The sequence below is a fragment of the Branchiostoma floridae genome, chromosome 3, assembly GCF_000003815.2.
Source record: "Branchiostoma floridae strain S238N-H82 chromosome 3, Bfl_VNyyK, whole genome shotgun sequence".
Taxonomy (NCBI): domain Eukaryota; kingdom Metazoa; phylum Chordata; class Leptocardii; order Amphioxiformes; family Branchiostomatidae; genus Branchiostoma; species Branchiostoma floridae.
The window spans coordinates 31981954-32002815 of NC_049981.1; the positions used below are offsets into that span (position 1 = coordinate 31981954).

Here is a 20862-nt window from a genome sequence, read left to right on the forward strand (position 1 = left end):
GCTGTTAAACAATGTGCTGCAGCAGATCTTGGACTTGATACTGAACTACCACCTAGCTGTTTGGCGCTGTCCTGCAGCATGTACTGGCTGATCCTGGAACAGGCCAAGCAGAGCCACCTTGCTGTTGGACATTAAAGTACAGCATACTCGTGTTGAACAAAAGCTAGAGCTGCCCCCTAGCTGCCTGGTAGTGTATTACAGCATTTTGATCCTGTAAAACTGCCACCCAAAATGGTTGATGCTCATCCAAAAAAAATCTCCTGTTGATAGAATTAGTGTGTGATTCCACAGTAAATATTGCAAGTGTTGTCTTAATGCCACAAAACCAAATGTGACTACTATGTTATTTCTACAATGTGTTGTACTGTAGCAGATTTGATAATCATATTTATCATTAGAAACAAAAATGAGCCAACTATATGCAGTCAAATATCTACAAGTGACCAGCTCTACATATGGGCCAATGTGGGCATTTTTGGTGGTATCTTAGATAACTTCTGGCATTGACACAAGCACTAAGAATCCCTCTATAGTGACAACCTATCCACATAGTCCATATTCCATATTCCTCTGAATAGTCTTCTTGCCTGGGCAGTTTGGCCATGTTGATTTGATAATAAGGATGACATCCTTGGAACCCAAAAACTGATGCGAGTGTGGGAATAAGAAAAGTTTGACAAAAAACATTGCTTTTATCATGAAGTCAAAGTGGTCAGAAAGGTTGAACAAATGAAATGACTGAACACACAGAAGTTCAACATGGTATATCTGTGGTATATTCATGTGACTTTTCTTCTGTCACATCTTCTTTGACCTTGGAATATTCTATGACAATAGTATACAATTTTTGTATAACAGGCTGCAACGTTGTTTCAGTATGTCCTTGTATGTATATGTATATATGTATGAATGAATAAACCATTGATAACGTATACATTTGCTGTCTTTAGCAATCTACGGCATACATTTGCTTGTTTTGATGCTGCTTTGTACGATTTACTTCAAAACTTTTGTGATTTTTGGAAACGGCCAAAAATTGATGCGCGAGCAGATGTCATCCAGATAACCAAACCAACATGGCCCATGTTAAAATGAGCGAAATCTTGTGATTGAGGCTGACCTTGAGAGTGTCCTTGTTGAAGTTGTTCCCGTCGTTCAGTCCGGACAGGTTGTCGATGAAGGCCGTCAGCGTCATCCTTTTCCCTCCATGCTGCGAATAAACAATCACCATGGTGACAATGGTCTTAACATGACTGGTTGTAAACAATACCTTGCCACTACGATATATTATTCCAGGGGCTGGGGGCCTGGAATGATATTTAACAAATTCCATCGCTTTAGTCATCCTTTAATCTACATGAGAGTCATGCATATACAACTGTTGTGTAAACAATAACCATGACAACACTGATGGTAAACAAGTCTAGTAATAAACATAAAAATGTGGAACAGCCATGACATACAGCAGTACAGTTCACTGGATACAAGGAGACAAGTAAAGGAGAGATTTGATTTGATTGATTAGGCTGTATAGAGACAAATACAGCCAGGGCTACCCAACTAGCCAGGGGCTATTATCAAGGGTTAGCCCTGGTAACTGTACAATATACAATACATTGGTACAGTATATCTAAAACTATAAAATGTTGACAGTTATTTTCACCCTTTAAAATGACATACACAGTTATACAATGCTGCATTTGCAAAATCAAGATTTGTAATACAAAAAAGAAAGAATCACAAACCTGTCCATGTAGATCAGTGTTTAGGAGCATCAGCGCACACGTTAGCGTGTGTACAGCATCTGTAAACAACAATACACAACAGTAAACAAACAAGGCACTCCATCTGTTTGGAAGCAAACAACTTGCAAATGCATTAAAACTGACAATGATCAGAAATAGCATCAACAGCAATACAGTATAGTTTAACAATTTTCTTCTTGAAGATCTATCCCAAGCTGGCACCAACGTTGTGCCCTTAGGAAAGGTGCTAAACATTTTTTCCTTATTGGAATCAAAATTTAATGAGTACCAAGATACTCTTCAAGGAAGTCCTGTTGGATGGGGAATAAAGTTGAAAGTTAGAGGCTAGCCACACCTTGAGCACATTGATTCACCCGTGAGAATGATTGAAATGAGTAGGAGTCCTTCCTGATTGAGGGGAATAAACCTTACAGTCCTGTCTTATGCAGCTTCTACTAACTGTTCAAATCTGAATGATGTGTTTTTGCTTTTAGGCAGTTAAACAAAAAAAAATGTTAAGACAGTAACCTAACTTTATCTGACTAAAGTAAGCTTACACTAAACACTAAAATAGAGTGGTACCCAAATTTCAACAACTAAAAAGGGTTATCCTACCTTCCGACCCACACATGGCAGGGTTACACTCGTGGTAGCGGTGTGAGAAGTGCATCAGGACCCGCTCTCTCTCCTGCGTCTCTCCCGTCAGAGAAAACGCCTTCAAAAATGTCCTGCAGATGAACAAAAGGAATTAGGTGTCAATTAGATTCAGTGCTAGTAAATGATGCAAATAAATATAGATACACTGTACCAAGTAAAAGAAGAGCTACAATTTATACAATAAACAGTTATCTTACTGGACAGTAAGTGCGAGTGAATACCTCTCTAACATCACTTGCTTCAAAGTACTGGAATATCTGAAATCAGCGTTCCCGCCAGGTTCTTGAAAGTATGCGTCCAAATATTTGTGAGGGAGGTATTGAGCCCATGTTAGGGGGGTCCGGGGGCATGCTCCCCCGGGAAAATTTGGATTTTCAAACCCTCTAAAACACAATTTCCTGCAATTTGAGAGGAAAATCATGCGCTTGAGATTGGATGTCGGTTGCCTCTTTACTCTCGTTATTCAGTAATCGACAACCGCCCTCTCTCAAAAAATACACTATAGCGCGGGCAATCAGCCGTCCGTGATCTGGCCCGGGTATAATTTCTCCAGACACGAAAATTTTGGGATTTTTTATGCTTCGCAACAGGGCTCTAGCCAGTTCGTCAGCCCATGGAAAAATTCTGCCAATTTCTTCCGTCATTGAAAATGTCGACCTCGTGCGATCGATGTTGCGCCCTCCCTCATCAGCTCATCAAATAGTTTTCCGAGACGATAAAATAACGACGCCATTACACTTTGTGTTTTTTCTTCTATTTTTCCCGATGATTTTACTCAAATTTTTCGAATCGGTGGGGTTTTACAAGGCCGTGCCGTCATTTTCCACGAGCGTGCGTTTGTTTCCTGCGACCTCAGGTAACCCCGTTTTCGGCGTGAAGTTTTTGGATGGATTTCTTTTTAAATAGACCAAGAACGTTATACATTACTCGAAGGAGGACGATCTCTTGCCTCTTTGGCAGTGATCAGTGCCGGGGTAGCCTTGAAGCAGTAGCCAGAAAGACGTTCCAACGTGCTGGGCGCTGCGATCGACGGTCCGTCTTGGGAGGGGGGCGTGCCGCGCCATGTGCCACGGAGGCCAACGCCAGTGCACAGCCGACTCGATCGACGCTTGACAACAATATTGCGGCCCCTTTTCTGCCACAAATTTTTGTCTTTTTGAAACAAAACAAATTTGGAAATAAGAAATAAAGTGTATAGTTTTGGATTCTTCACTTATTTACCGCGCACCGCTTTTTTAACTTGGATAAATGGGGAAACTTTAATAGTAAATTGTTAGCAGCTAGGGAAGAAACTTGCCAGACGACACGGGCGGCTACCAATATCACAAAACAACGTCACGTGCGCTAATACTCGGTAACTTTTCTCCGATGACCAATGACAGAGTACATCATTACATTTATCAAACGCTGATTGGTTATTAAGATGATTAGATTTGGACCTGGTGGCCAATCTAGACTGCTTGGCGCCGGCGGCCTGTTGTCAAAGATACCGACTGCCAATCAACTGCCCACAGCGTGAGAACTTTTGTTGAGATGTACAACACTCGCGCAGAACAGTTTGTTTGTTCAATACTAGTATTATTAACCACAAATCTTTAACAAATACATGAAAATGAGGACAAGTAAGTATCATGTTAAAATCAGAATATAAAATCTGCATAAGATTTCTTCCAGTGTTACAGAATGCTGACTGTGAGATGTATTTCACGGACTACAAATAATTATATTGCGCAACGGACAGCTCAGACTGGTGCGTGGCTGGGTGTGTCGCACATGGGTCCGCTAGTTGTAAAACATGCCGCGCTCCGCCCCATGCCCAGACTACTGGGATGACCGGAAAGTGAACAATTTGAAGTATAAATTGTAAAGGTAGGATTCCTTCTTATAGAGACAGATTTTTTAAAAAGATTCCAGATACATTTTGTACACTGGAGGTACAGGTCAGCCTTTCTTACAGATTTTTTTATGGACGCATTCAGCCGAGCCGAGTGCGTCTTTCCAGAAAAAAATGCGTCCAAAGACGTAAAGACGTATGCCTGGCGGGAACGCTGTCTGAAATCATTCTCTTTGGAGGGTACTTACATGTACATACACACACACACAAATACACACACACAGTCAAACACACACATACAAACACACACACACATAAACAATCTAAAAATAATACTGTAATTCCTGATTTTTTCACTGTAATGTTATGTTCACGGTTTTCACGGTGACGACTGTAACGTGAACTTATCATTACCGATAAAAAATAATTGACAGACTTTTTTCATGTGCACTTGCCTCAACAGTGAACATTTAGTTCCAAGAACAAGTTCAATTTTCTCAGACCGTGAAAATTTGGTACCGTGAAGATAAAGTGAATTACAGTACTACTGCCTATTTGAGAAGCATGCTTGAATAGTTGTTGGGAATAAATTATGGTCAGGTGCTCCTACCTAAGAGCGATGTCGAGCTGGTGCCCGCTGAAGTCGAAGTGTGCGAGGTACTCCTGCGCCACCAGGCGGTTAAACTCATTTCTGCAGGACAGAAGAGGCAGGCTCACAGGTCAAAGTTCACATTAAGAAGCATGCGCGGTGGGTGTATTTTGATACCATTCAACAAGGTTTGTTAAAATAAGCGCAAGAAGTCTTTTTCTTGGAAAATGTACACATTTTGGAGCTGGAAACTAAAGTAATGGTTCAGGCTATTTCATCATGTGAACCCCTATATAACAATTGGACAGACTGTACATCATTAGCTAGGAAATAGTAGGAAAAGGTAGTTCCTATAGGCTATACCATGAGCCCTGACAGTTCCTAGGCTATAACATGAGCCCTGACAGTTCCTAGGCTATAACATGAGCCCTGACAGTTCCTAGGCTGCAACATAAGCCCTGACAGTTCCTAGGCTATAACATGAGCCCTGACAGCTCCTAGGCTGAAACATGAGCCCTGACAGTTCCTAGGCTGCAACATGAGCCCTGACAGTTCCTAGGCTATAACATGAGCCCTGGCAGTTCGTAGACTATAACATGCGCCCTGGCAGTTCCTAGGCTATAACATGAGCCCTGGCAGTTCGTAGGCTATAACATGAGCCTTGACAGTTCCTAGGCTATAACATGAGCCTTGACAGATCCTACGCTATAACATGAGCCCTGACTGTTCCTTGGCTGTTGGTCTCCAGGTTTTTACAGTAAACTGGAAATGAACAGTGGAGGGTTAATACACCCCCCACCCCCACTACTACTTTTTGTATTATGTACCACACAGGGTTGGTCCAGATGGAGATTTATAATAACAGTTCAGTGACGTATAATATAAGCCACTTAGTGGGCCAAACCTGGACTTTGTAACACATTAAATGTCTTCTCCTTAGTAAAATAATCAATTCACCAATTATTGGTGGGGCCGCGTAGCACAGTGGTAGTGTATTCGGCCCGTGACCGAGAGGTCGCCGGTTCGAATCCGCCTGCCGTGCTGCCGGTCTTGTGCCCTTGGGAAAGGCACTTTACACGACTTTCCTCACTTTACTCAAGTGAAAAATGAGTCGTCCCTCGGATAGGACGTTAAATGGAGGTCCCGTGTATGGGGAGAGCCATACCCCATGCACGTTAAAGAACCCCCACACATGCGATGGTGCGGTGTGCGTTGGTGCAAATCCTTCTGTCGGGAGTTCACCCGGATGGAGGCCTGGCGAACCTCTGTCTCGTATCAGCCACATGGTGATCTACATCATTCACCCGGACGGGAGACCTGGCGCATCCCCGTCTTGTAATTAGCCATATGAAAGGGTATGTCACCATGATGTAAGGGGCGGTATAACCCCGTCGTGTATAAACATGTGCGAACATGTTTGATCACGTCGACCGATGATGATGATGAATCAATTCACAAGTTCAAGTACATGATGGTAATATCATAACACTTAGCACATTACTTTTGTCTTTTTAACTTTCCTAGATTGTCCTTTCTTGAGTCTACAAGCTGAAAAGAAAGAAAATTAATTCAAGAGATCTTAATGTATATTTGTACTTACTTTTTACTAAGATGTCTTGCTACGTCAGACTTCTTGAACCCGTCCAAGTTATAGAGTCTCTTGGCCAGCCTCTTTGCCGAGGGAATGTCCACCTTCTTGGGACTCCCCGGCTCCCTGTCTAACGCCAAGTCTACCTCCGAGTCCGAGTCCGACCACGCCCGCGACTCGTACACTCCCTTCTCCTCCCCGTCACTATCGCTGTCATCGTCATCGTCTTTTCTCTCGTCCTTCTCCTCGATGTCCGGGATGTCGTCGTCGTCGATCTCGGCGTAGTCGCGGGCCAGCAGGGCGGCGTCCCGCGGTAACGTGGCGGCCTCGGAGTAGCTCCGCGGGAGGTCGTGTGGCGAGTCCTCCATGCTCCGGGGGCGCATCGGCAGCTGCAGCCACGGAGGGGGCTGGGGGGGCTGCAGGAGGGGGGGGGGGGATGTTAGACTGGTTTGGTAAATCATGCATCTATGTAAATACATTCTGTTGAAATTCATGAAACAAATTGTTTAACACTAAAAATGAAATTACAGTTAGTAAATCACATCAGATATTTAATTATTTATCTTATCTATTCATTTATTTTACCATGCGGACATGTTGCCTAAGCTGGTGCTCTTAAGTTGGTTTTGTGGAGAAAATCTCCAGACATATATACAGTGTATATTGTAAATCTCAACATCAAATAAAATAAAAGATAACATTACTGTAACAGTTAACATAATTTTTATTATTTTATTATACAATATTTTTTGAAATCATGCATGTTCATGTAAGCACTTTGATACCAATGTCATTAAAGGGGTAATTTGCTAAAATATTAGGTAGCATTGTGACATTAAATCATACTTTGTAATGGTATGTATCTACATTAGAATTATTTCTTATAGTATTAAACACAGTAAATGGCATGTTATATCATCCAGTGGAATTATGAGAGATGATGTTACAACTATGATATGAAAGTATCAATTTTCTGCAATAGAAAGGCAAGTTATGAATTAATCCATAATATCAGTTATGGGGACTATTGAATTATATCAATCATGTTTTTCAACCCAAGTCAGTTAACTAACAGTAATGTGAAAGGGTTGGGATAAAAAAAAGCGCTTCTCATCCCTAAAAGCTGAAACTATGATAACTAAAAGAAATACAGTTAGTTATGAGAAGAAGAAATGCGTTAGACACAGGCTGAAACCTGTAGCTGGCAGCAGGTAACCAAAATGGCAGCTGTTGATAAGAAAGGTTGCAAGAATGATGAATCAAAGGTGGGGTGGACGGACAAATGAGGAAACAACAGACGTATTGATGGACTAATGCATGATAGAGCAAAAGAATGATGGACAAATGGATGCATGATACCTGAGAAACACTGTATAAGTAGATGAATGAAAGAATGAGGGATGGATGGTAAATGGAGACAAACTTAAAGAAGGATGGATGGAAAGACAAAGGATCTGGATGAAAGAGGAAATAACAAATAGATGCAAATGTAAACCTGATTGACAATGGAATAACAGACAGACAATAAATAAATGCAGAATGCCCGGGATCATGAATGACAGAAGAATGAATGAACAAATGAATGAATGAACAATGAATGAATGAAAAAAGGATTGAATGAATGAATGAAGAGATGGGTGGAATGGAAAAGGACGCCACCTCAGCAGAACTCACTTTGTGAGTGACCACATGACCTATGAAGGTCAGAGTTCGTGCCATCTCCCCCAGAGACGACTCGTCCAGACTGCGAGGTCTCACAGGCAGCTGGCGGGGGAGGGGGGCGACATGTGGGAAATGTGAGGATGTGGTGAAAAAGGTGATTGATAATTTCAGTCAAAAATCTTTAAAAATAATCAATGATTATTCAATTTTAGATTCGATAGATTTAAAAGAGTACATGAATGTTATAACAAGGTAATCAATTGATAATCCTTTACTCTAGAGAGAAAAGGGGGAGATATGGAGGTAAGAGAGAAGAAGGAGAAAATTAAAGAAAAGGAGTGAGAGAATAGAAAGAGAGAAAAGGGATGGAAAGAGAGAGAGAGGAAGCACAGAATGGGAGAGAGAAAAGGGAGAGAGAAAAGGGAGGGAAGAGGAAAGGAGATAGAAGAGGGAGAGACAGAATGGGAAAGATGGACAGAGAAATGGACAATGAGATGATAGAGAAAGAGATAAAGAAAGAGGGAAGGAGAGAGAGTGACAGAGAGCTTGAGAAAGTTTAAGATGTTGATAGAGAGGGACATAGAGAGAGAGAGATAGAGAGGGAGACAGTGAGAGAGGGAGACAGAGAGAGAGGGAGACACAGACAGAAAGCGAGAGAGAGAGGGAGACACAGAGAGAGAGAGAGAGAAAGCGAGAGAGAGAGACAGTGAGAGAGAGAGAGAGGGAGACAGAGAGATAGAGAGGGAGACACAGAGAGAGAGAGAGAGAGGAAGACAGAGAGAGAGGGAGACAGAGAGAGACAGAAAGAGAGAGTGTGAGAGAGAGAGAGAGAGAGAGTGAGAGAGAGATAGAGAGAGGGAGAGAGAGACAGAGAGAGAGAGACAAGAGAGAGAAAGCGAGAGAGAGGGAGACAGAGAGAGAGAGAAAGCGAGAGAGAGAGAGGGAGACAGAGAGAGAGAGAAAGCGAGAGAGAGGGAGAGAAAGAAATGAAAGACAGGAAGTCCTAATTCTTGCCATGATGAGAGATCGCTCGTCCAGGCTCCTGGGTCGGGCCAGCTGCCAGCCGTGTGGAGCGAGGGAGGGAATGAAGATGAGAATAGATGACATAAAACATAATAGCATGGATGAAATGGTAGAATGAGACAGAGAATGATGATGTGTTGTGTGTTATATACATGTAAATGTACCGATGAAAATTTTGTAAAAAGGTTTCTTGTATGAATGAATGAATGAATGACAAACATACATCGAACCTCATAAATCTAAAAAAAATATCCAAAAGCTAGATATAAGACAAATAGTCTGTGACTACATGTATGTATAACCATTCACCAAATGTACAAACTCCTCATTGAGCTGTTTTAATAAGGACATTAAAATTCATGGAGGCCAATATTCTTCGTCTTTCTTGTTCCTTGAATCATTAGTAAGAATCTACATGTAAGTGTATCTAAGGGTTGGACAAGTCCACTAGGCTGATTGTCCTGGGAAAGTGTTGATCGGGCAAGTGTAGGTCCGACCTCACTTGCCCGATCAGGCATGTAAGATTTTTCCATGAGTGAGATTTTGATACTCGTTTATTTTTCAAGTCATGGCATCAAGCATTGGTCAACACAGAAAAATAGACCCTATTTGTAAGTCTTTAAATTTTGGGCCTCAGTGGAGTTTAAATTTCAGGCTAGTCAAAAATTGTTTCAGGCAAGTAATTTTTCTATGCACTTGGCTGATAGGACGAATGAATTTTAGAAAACTTGCCCAACCCTGTTATCTGGCATGGTATTTCCAGTTTAAACTTTTATGGGTCTTCTCAAGTAGTTGTCTCACAAAGTAATAAGAGTTCGTTAAGCTGCCATTAACAAACAAACTGTCCACACAAAGTCCATGTTTCCTGTGTTAGCTTAAACTCTACTGCACACAAGAACACTGTACAACTCTTACCTGTACATCCGTTCTCATACATTGTACATAATGTGTATGTAGTACATGTACAACCATACATCAAGTCATGTACAATGTATATTGATAAATTATGTACTGTAAATGCAGAAATGTTCGCGGTGGATTAATGTTTGCGGTTTTCGCGGTGACCACTTCACCGAGAACTTAAAACCACCGCGAATATTTTTCTATTATGGTATTAGACTGCAGTCCATGGTGTCACCGCGAAATTAAATCCACTGCGAAAAGTCCGTTTTCCCGCTACCGCGAAATTAAATCCCCGCGAACTTAAATGCATTTACAGTAGTTCCTAATCTCCAAGCAGATGTTTGGGGTCAACAATGTAACAGTTTCTGATGACCAGGCCCAAAATCTGCCGGCAAAAACCCAGACTAAGGGCAGATCCTTGTGGTCAGATCTTGGGCTCAGTCACAAATCATCATGAATTTGCCCAAAATTATCTGATTGGAGATTATACATGCTAGTGACCGTGCTCATTCCATGTTAAGTATTACCCCCCCTCCCCGCATTTCACATACATCTTTAAACTCTTGCCTAATGCATTTTTAAGACAGGGTTAAGCACCTCAGGTTGAGTTACCGGAATAATTACTATACTAGTATAAGGTTTATTCAAAAGAAGGAGAAACAGAGATTTCTTTCCCAACATACCTGTGCTTCTAGTGTAAGCTAGAAGAGTTTGCCACGTTTTTTTGTGTTAACCAGGAAGCTAGAGCGAACATCGGTGACCTCACCATAGTTAAACAGGGCCGACCTGCCCACCTCTAGTGAACTCTAGTGAGTCATTATTTATATTGCAGGGCTCGTTTAGCTTTTTTGTTGGTTTTTCTGGCCAGGCAAATTTAAATTGTTGTTTCTGGAGCCCTGAGTCAAAAATGGAGAGTTTTGAGAAACGGCACAACACTCACACCGATTTAACAACAATTTGGAGTCAGATTATTACAGAACAAAATATTCTAAATGATTGTTCAATCTGTAACAGGAAACTTAGTGTGAATTGCATAAAACAGGACCTATGTGTCAACAAAACAGAAAAGAACATGAAAAGGACGACTTGTCAAATCTAAAAATGTTGGGAGTTACAATGAATTTAAAATAAATAAACAATATTATTTTAAGTCTAACAGTAATTGAGTGTACAAAATTATAAAATGTTCAAAGTCCAATTATCGGGAAACATACAACGGCAGGCGTTGTGCACACCAGTGTACTGTTTTTTTTTCACTTGAATCAGTGAAGGCAGAAGTAAAGCAAACTGCTGTTTCATATGCTGGTTTAAACCCAGTAAATGGAACAAGGTGGTCTTCAAACGTAGGTATAGGGTAATTGATTGAGAATTTTCTTGTTAATATGAATTCTTTGGTTTATGAGTATAATATGGTTGCATCTTTAAGACAAGAATAGAGAATAAGAAAGCCCCATTTAAGGCACAAGGTTCTCATGCAAGTACCATTTACAAGGTACACATTGTGTTAGTTAAGTGTCAAGCATACCCGGAATACTTCCTATTGTTGGAGACGTGTGGGCTGTTACAGCATTTGCAGTGAGGCATGAGTACTAAAACAACAGCTTTCACAACGTGTCATTCAAGTTTTAAAAAAATAGCATAAGGCGAGAATCTAGTCATGACCAAATTGTAAAGAGTTCAACTTTCTTCTATAATACAGCAGAATCTGGTCCCTATAATTCTTACAAGTTTGTACTGAAGTCTTAGTCAAATGAGATTTCATTATAAAATTCAACTTTTTCTGAAAAACTCCCTAGAATATCCACAGAATCTACCTATGCCTCAGATTTAGGAAAAATGTGTCCCCTGCATAATGTTCTCTACACTAAGCAATAGAGTCGTGGTCTTCTATGGTTCAAATATCCTAATGACATCACTACTTGTGCATGTGCATGAGGGGACCTCTGGCTCTAGGAAGTTTGATGTATACTGCAGTGATTTCTTAGGATACTTGATACCAGAAGTAGGTTTGACTATAATTATCTTTTGATTCAATACTGCTCTCATAATACAAAGATAGGTTAAATACATGATGGAACTCAATGTTTAGCCCCACCTGATAAAGATATTTGTTATCTTGATATGTTGTTTAGTCAGTAGAATTTTAAGATTTACTCTGTATTCCTATTTTATTTATTTCTTTATTTGGTTTTTGGGGTGGGGGTGGGTGGAGGTTGGATTCACAGGTGCAAAATGCACCTTTGAAGGTTGCAATTTTGTAGTTTATAGTTGACCATACAAAAGTCACTGTACTCTTTGTTGAGCCAATAAAGCAGTGTTTCTTATTAGTTGGTCCTGATCTTTTAACTAGAGGGTGATCATGAAGACAAAACCAGGATCATTTAGATACAGACTGTAACTAATGTCAATTAATTCAGTTAGTTTTCTCTATCTTAATATTTTGCATTTTAGGACGTACCACCAATCATTTTTAAGAAATATACTAATAGCTAAATAAATATGACCACGACTCTGAAAAGAGTGTTTCAGGAAACTCCTTAACTCCTTAAATATTTCTATGAGGAAAAGCAAAGTTGAACGTACCTGCTGGTAGATTGGGTTATGATGCGTGGCCAGTCCGTGCCCGTCGTGCATTACCGTAACTATCCTCTCGCTCGTGGCAGTCCCAGTTTGCGGGTCTACTCCGTTAATAACCGTTTCCCTAACTACGTGCATGGTGGGTGTGGTGGCTTCAGAGAAACCAGAACTGCTCTCCGAAGACTTTTCCGGCGACTTCAGTCCCTCTAGTCTGCGCAGGGTGTGCGCTCCCGGACGCGTCTTGGACGGCGAATGTTCCAGATTAACGTAAGTTTGCGTGCCGTCTCTTTCTCTTTCCTTCTCCCGTTTTTTATGGACGTCGACAGACACAGTTCTCGTGGGGGGATCCGGGCGTGGCGGCCGTGGGGGCGCCGCTTCGGCGCTGTATCCTCTCTGCACGTACATGTGTTCCCGTTCCGCCACATGGCGGGCCGGAGCTCGCCTGTCAAACGAGCGCTGCGGTTTCACCGCGATTGGCGGCTTCTCATCTTTAACTGAGAGGAACCTGTCTGATTTCTGATTTTCGAGGTTTTGTTGCGCCTGCAGAGCCTTTTCCTCCTCGTTTTCCACCTTTGCCTGTCGGACTAACATGTGGGACGGGGACCGGCCCTGTAACCGGGCCTCCGCGCCGGTCCCTAACACGTCCAGACTGCTGGACTTCTTCTGCTCCAGCTGCGCGTGGGGCTGTAAGGAGTTACTCCGCTGCGCAGAGTACAACAGCTGGTCCGCGCTGGGGCTCTTCGTCCCAGACTCTATCCTCGGGGACGCGTTTGGAAGACTCACGTCGAACGTCAGCTGCCCGACGACCTTTCCCGGTTTCCCGTCCTGCGGCGTCTGCGTGGGCGAACCCTCCCTGGAGTCCGTCTGGTCGCAGCAGTATCTGTGGTCAAACGACTTCGACCTACGAGAGAGAGAGAAAAGAGAGAACTGGTGTAATCCAACACACACACAATATCAAGTACAAGATAAGTGTAGTCCGAAGACTAAATTGCCTTGTACAATCTACAAAAGAGACTGGCGCTTAAGTGTCTAATGGAATGTGCATTAATCTAATAATAATCACACTTAATTAACTGTGCAATCGAAGTGGATCTGCACACACATACATACATCAGTAATAAAAACGATCTCATTTCAATCAAAAATAGAACTATTGAGAAAGATTAAATTGTGAAAGTCTAATACAAGACCTGTGTGAGGAGTAGATGTCCAACAGAGGCATGGAGCTGTGCAGCTTGGACTGGATGTCTCCGAGCCGCGGGTTGCGCGTCGTCACGACGACGGGCGGCTCCTCGGGCGGCATGGCGGCCTCCGTGTTGTTGTGCACCTGATGATGATGATGATGACTCAGGTTTATTCAAAACAATTCACATATACATGACCCAGATAGCAGCCCTAAGGCTGAATTGATAGGCACATTTACATTTACAATTGGACTAAAATCTGTTTCAAAATATTTACAACATGTCATCATTAAAACAGGAATTCTACCGAAAATCACCATGATTAAGCACTTTAAAAACTATTCACACAGAGTCATCGTTTAGCAAGGATTCCATATAGTTAATCGGACTTCTCTTGAAACCAGATACTTGAAACGAGTAGTAGTAGTAGTGTACCGGAGTGTTGGCCGTGGACAGACACTTGCCCTCCCCCTCGGACTTGGCGCGCTGGCCGTGGTGCAGCTTCTTGCTGCCTGTCCGCCCCATGTGGTGGTGGTCGTGCCTGGGGGATGCAGGAAGGAAATTAGAGAAGTGACCACCTTAAGTGTGCAAAAGCCGAGCAATTGGAAAGTAAACTTTATCTATTTATTTCACCAAAGCAAACTTACATGCACAGGAAGTGCCTTCCAGGCTTCCTGAATTCAGTAAATTTGTTACAGTCGGTATTACAAACAATTGAACATACAAATGCAAATCATTTGACAGACGTTCAACAGTTAACAAAAAACAGTCAGGAGGGCCAGTAAGATTAACCTAAAAGAAAACAGCAGCAAGTGAGGATGAAGCACAGAGAGAGTTGAGAGAGAAGAAAAGCATACCAGTTACTGACAAATTTAAAGCAGTTAGAGAGACACCAACAACAAACAAACAAACAAACAACCTGGCGTGTCGGTCGTCTGCCATCTCGGGGGGTATCCCGTCGTACCCCAGGTGGGGCAGCGGCTCGTAGGCTGGGGGGGGCGGGGTGTGGGGGGTCGCTGGGCGAGGGGGGGGCAGCTGGGACAGGAGTTCCTCAGCCTTGTCTCTTACATCAGGGTCTGAAAAACAAAGGATACAGTGATATGATATGATAAATATAGATAATAACGTAAAAAAGCTGTTACTCAAGCAACTGGATATGGTCTTGGAAATGGTCAGAGGTTTCAGACAGCCATCTAGTGTCTTTCGTCAGTGACACTGACCAAAATCATATCCAGCTACTGCGTTACTGCTTTTTGGTGTATCTTACTACCTGGATGTCTAACCTTCATCGACATATGATGTATATAATGGCTCATTAACAGAATAAACTCCATCATAGCACAACTAGGCAAAAGCTTACTATGTTCTCAATTTAAGAACCTGTGGTAAGCATGTATTAGAAAAATTCCTTACTGCAAAACCTGATCCTTGCAAGCAGAACTGAACTGAACTGAACTGAACTGATACTAGAATTAAAATCAAATTCTATATTCATACGTCCACATTGCAGACATACACAACATTTGGAAGCCTGAATGATGTTGATATCAAATCTAAAAACATATCAACAAACATGCACATACTGCCATAGCATGGCAGGTGCCCGTTATTTTGTACCAGGTTGTTGCAATATTTTTTTGTCCGATTGTACATGTTTATTATGCATTCTATTTATTTATTGGTTTGGCTGTTTAGCTTGCACAGCCAGGGTTGCCCAACGACCCTGTGGCTATTACAAGGGCTAGCCCTGCAGAGGCAGGGACAATCCAAAATGTGATTTGACAAGGACAGGACAGTTTATATCAATAACTGTTACAATAATCCAAGTAGTACACATAAATAACTATCTTATATATTAAAATGCATGATATAAGATAGTGCACATTGTATCTACACTCAGTCTGGTATCTACAGTGATTTTTATGGCAGGAGGTCAGGGTCAGTGGCTACGTCTAGTAACTAATAGTACTTAAGGGTTGCCTAGACATTCCTAGAGACTTGCCTGTCAGTGATTGTAACGCTATAGTTCACCTTTATCCGCGGGGTCACCTGTATCCGTTAGTATTATCAAAACAATTTATGAAAGCACATCAAGCCGACGGGTGGTAGTTTAAACTGAAGTATACTGAAAATATTGCAATTTGAAACGAACGTTCGTCGACATGATATCCCCAAACACCAGTTTTTAAAAGCAACGGATATACCCAACGGATAAAGGTGAACTAGCATTACAATTTGACTGAAAGATGCAAAAAGGAGGTGACTAATAGACCAATATAACATTATATGTAAGACAAAAGCATCAGACCGGTGACCCATCTGCCCCATATACCCCATGAAATGACAATAGATGTTTGAATTTGTCCTGGGTGGGTCCCGTGACATGCATGTAATATCGGACCGGCACCAATAAAGCTCGGGCGGCCATTATACGAGCGCGCCCCCTGAACCGGCTGCTATATCATGTGCTGCACGGCTGCACACAGGAATCCAATAAACTACCGGTCTATGGTGTAATGATGTACGTCTCCCGCTGGCATTTACTGGCACCCTGGCTGACGGGACAGGGTTTCATGCACTGACAGGGCTCAAAATACTTTTTCTACACACCTAAGTAACATTGAAAATTACCTGCACCAGACAAATTTTACCTGCACCACTCCACAACCAGTTTATCTCACCTGCTGAAGTTTCGAACAGAACCCCAGTAAAAAGCTCTGAGGAAGATGTCTGGCAGACATCGAAACGTCAGCAGGTGAGATAAACTGGTTGTGTAAAAGAAAACTCTTATGTCCTATGATCTACCAACCTGATGAAATTATTTTCGGCAATGGTGACATTTTCGGCAATGATCAACATACAGTCAGACCTTCCCAAGAAGTCCACTCAGAGGACTGATAAAATCTGGTCTTTGTGGTCAGGTGGTCAGATCAGTAAACACTGATTCTTAATGCCAAATTTTAATCTTAATTCTGTCAAACAAAAAAAAAAATATCCTAGATCTAGAGACCACCAAAAGGTGGTCAGAATGGCCAGGTGGTCTTATGTACATTTGTTCCTGTCATGACGTCAGGAACATATAACACTTGAAGTATAGGGGATTTTGACTCAGAGACAAACTTTAAGATAATTTGTTGTAATTACAGAATATGTCGAGATATTCTAAATTGACTATGAGACAACAAAGATAAACACTTTTTTTAATGATCAAAATATAATATCAAATAAAGTCTTTATATTTGAGGATGAAAGAAATGCAATTTGGCACCTATTCCAAGTAAAAAACACAGAAAAAAGAACCGTGTTAAGAAATCAACACATTTCTCCCCAAAATGATATTGTTAACAATTTTTGATTTAATACAGTTACCTGTACCCATGATTGCATCAAAATTACACATTTTCCTTCTCAATCACTCTCTAATTTTCTACCCTCCCAATCTCCTTCTCAATCTGAACCTCTCCTATCCCTGTAAACTCTGTCTGTATTATACTTGAAAATGTCACTACTTTGTCTTCATTGTTAGCAAACATTACGACCACCCTTCTATACTGGGGGATCAGCTCATGACATTTAAGCATGGCTAAAGTCATCACTTCTTCTTACAGCTTATTGCAATATTTATTTGTATGCAGAATAAACTAAAGGTGATATTTATCTTACATTACAGATGGGATCATGAAACAAGGGATCCGTCATAAAGCTATGAAAATTAGAAAAGTAAAATGACTATGATATGCAAAATGCAAACATTTTACCAAGTTGAACTTTAATGATATTTCATAGAATTACCTTGAAATATTGCATTAAAATGTTATTTTAGCCATTTAGATTTTAAAACAAATTTGATTGCAGTTTTGCTGTTTCCTTAAAGTTTGCAATTTCATGCAGTGATATTCATGATGATGATGATGATGATAGTTGTTATCAACTAGTTTTTTTCCTTGTCTATTCTTGATTCTTTTCAACCATATTGTCCACTAATTGTTATTGAAATAAAATGTTATATTGAATTTGAACTAAATTGAAAGTACATGCAAAACCAGGCACATTCATACTCATCAGGAAATATCGCATTCTGTATGTGCCACCACCTTATTGCATGATATGCCAAGCATTATATATAGCATATCCCGCTTAATACTTGGTGACTGTACATTCACGCATGCATGCAGAGTTTCACCAATAACTCTCACCAGAACTGCTTCATAATAATAAATCAGATTACACAAAAGAAAGGCAAATGACAGGCAAACTCAATCCGTTATGGTATGTTTAATATTCTCTAGATGAACAATAAATTTATGACAAGGCTCGATAATCATGTGGATATGAGATATGAGGTGAGTGAATTTGCTGTGTGGTGAATTTTCAGGCATGAAGAACTGTTCCTCAGCAAGGCATCTGTGACAGTCAGTGCTGTAGCAAATGTGGGGTGAAATGTAGCAATAATCGGAAATTTGAGAGGCGTGAGAAAGTTTGGGTGCCCTTGAATTGAGTGACAGAATGCCAGAGGGTCCTACCTACGTCCGACGCCCAGCCTATCCTCTCTTGTTTGTTTGTTTGTAAGACAGAAGGAAAACAAAAATAAGAAAACAATGGAAGTCTGAAACAGGTGTGGGCTTGAAATACGTAACTGTTAGAAATGTGTGCAATATTTTGTTGTAAACGTTCACATATTCTTTTATGATATAGAATTTAGAAATGTGGTCTAAATGGACCATCGCTAACAATTATTCTGTCCTCTCATATAAGTAGACTCTAATCAATCTTAATTAATCCTATTCAGTGATACATGATGGAATTATTGAGTTAATCTTGCGAGAGTGTCAGCAAGCATTAACTCAATTTTATTCTAAGTAACTCAGGATCAATCAACATCATAGTTCTGAATAATATTATGTACATATAAGGGTCTCAAATCTTCTGTTTGCGGAGCTCTACTTAACTGATACGGCCAAACCAATTTAATTTGTTGGTTCTCGGATTTTTAAAAAAAATTAAAGAAAAACCCTTGACTGAAAAAAAAAATAATGATAATGAAGCCCGAGGACCAGGTTTGTGCCTTGGTGCACCCAGTTTTATGGAGTGAATATGGTCATGTTCAATTTCCTCCCTTCCCTCTAGCTTTGTGATATCATCTTGTAATATTGCAAGGCCGGTCAACTGTTCAATGAACAACTCAGTTGATCCAGGAACGAAGGGAAAATCTTACGTTATTGAGCAAACGTGGCCAAATTTGGGGCCCCCAGGCACTTCTATTCAAATCTGTATTACTGTATACAAAAATCATGCTGCAGAAAAATTACACTGACTTAGTTAAGATTGGTAGGAGTGTTTTAAGAGTCATTGCACGAGAAAACCAGGCAATACCAGGCAGAGGCCGGAAGATGGGGGTCGACCAAATCGACTCAAACTTTTTATGTGTGATAGGTATGTGGAACTATGAACAGCCATATACTTAAAACCCTCCAGCTATTTTTCGTTATGGCGTTCTGGGACCCCCCTCAGGGACCCTCCAGAATCCAACAATTTATGCCTGAAAATTACTGACATTTCGATGGCTATTCTGAAAAATCTAATTAAGGTACGAACAAAAGTTTTGCATTTTCATATAGCATGGGTTCTAAAGTGATACAGACCAGAAGTTGAAGATAATGCATTAAAGTTAAGAGGGTATGCCAGGGGGTTACCTGAACCATTGAAAGCAGAATTTTTGTCACTGTAAATTTTAGTCATTTTTAAGGCGCAATAAAATCTATACCCAGCGGGTCTGGTGGATGGTTTTAATGTTGATAGAGAGAGGAACATCTACTCATTCAAAAACAATCGTCGTCTAATTGGGCCATACATAACGCGAGCCGTGAGAGGAGGGTCTATATGGGGATTTTTCGGGTTTTGGTCTTTAGTAAATCGGGTGATTTTATTACTCTATGGGGCGTAAGTCATGGCGAATGTTTGCGAAGTTGTTTGTGAACCATGCATAACTGTCAAAATATCATGATTGATAGGCAATATTAATTTGGGCTCCATATGGGGGATTTGGGGATACTATAAAATTAATTTTGCTGATTTTATACATTTTACAGTTGCTTTCTAATGTTATTAAACCGGTATCTGTTCCTTAATTACTTTGTACCTACCAGCTATGTCGTGCATAATGAGAAGGCTCTACATGGGGGTTACCAGGACTCCACAAATGTGATACCATTTAATAGAAAGGGCACATGGAGGCGGATCTACTTCATACATATTGTCTTATTATTGAGAATCATAGAACAAGACCAGAACAAAGGTCAAGATTAATGCTTTTGGGGGTGGATACATGTACATTATACTTTTTTTTCATCAATATGAGTGCACTATAGGTACTGCTATAGACAAAAAGCATTACATCAATGGTTTGTTAATATGCCTGACTATTCATTCACCACTATAAGGTCATGCTGATTTGTGGAACTGATATGAGTATACAAATACAGAAATGGCCGGAAAAAGTAGCCTTTATCATGTCAATATTCAATAATGCTATTCAAATGATGACTACATGTACATTGTACTTTGTTATCAACTACGGTATACTATAGCGCACAGTTTAGGTTACAAAGTGCTGTACATCAATTGCTATTCATTCATTACCATAAGGACAAACCAAAAACAAAATCTATGACGAACCCTTTACATATAGAACCCCTTTAGTATCAAGTAAACTGCCGAGACGCAAATTCAAAAGACAGTTCACTTTTGTTTAAGTGGTGATATAGCACTTTTGTCAAAATGACGCTACGAAATAATAGATTAAAGTAACAAATTACAATATTACAGCCAAGCAGGTTACAATATTGTACAAGCCTTTCAGTAGCACAGAGCCAGTATGACAGCACACAATTTGTGGTCACTAACATGGAGTCAATTAACTTAGATGGATAGAAGAGGAAGGCGAGTGGCAGGCACTGCAACACACTACAGTCAAACATGTCTATAGCGGCCCCTCGAGGGACTGGAGAAATATGGACACTACAGACAGTTGGCCACTATAGAGAAAATGTTGATCAATTGACCATGAGCAAGCTACAAATGATCTTCTCACCAAGAACATG

The 20862-nt window shown here is 40.8% G+C and overlaps 1 protein-coding gene across 3 annotated transcripts in view; it reads right to left on the bottom strand.

Annotated features, from left to right (window-relative positions):
• The window catches only part of LOC118411386 (PH and SEC7 domain-containing protein-like), a 113045-nt gene that overhangs the window by 35412 nt on the left and 56771 nt on the right, over nt 1-20862 (bottom strand). For 2 of the 3 annotated variants that reach the window (XM_035813644.1, XM_035813646.1), the window contains exons 4-13: nt 14682-14838; nt 14198-14303; nt 13769-13905; nt 12585-13479; nt 8088-8177; nt 6426-6829; nt 4847-4927; nt 2361-2473; nt 1746-1804; nt 1121-1210 (exon numbers count right to left, since the gene is read on the bottom strand). In XM_035813644.1, coding sequence (XP_035669537.1) covers nt 1121-1210; nt 1746-1804; nt 2361-2473; nt 4847-4927; nt 6426-6829; nt 8088-8177; nt 12585-13479; nt 13769-13905; nt 14198-14303; nt 14682-14838 — 2132 coding nt within the window. The remainder of the gene's footprint in view (nt 1-1120; nt 1211-1745; nt 1805-2360; nt 2474-4846; nt 4928-6425; nt 6830-8087; nt 8178-12584; nt 13480-13768; nt 13906-14197; nt 14304-14681; nt 14839-20862) is intronic. The other variant, XM_035813647.1, reaches the window with a different exon arrangement.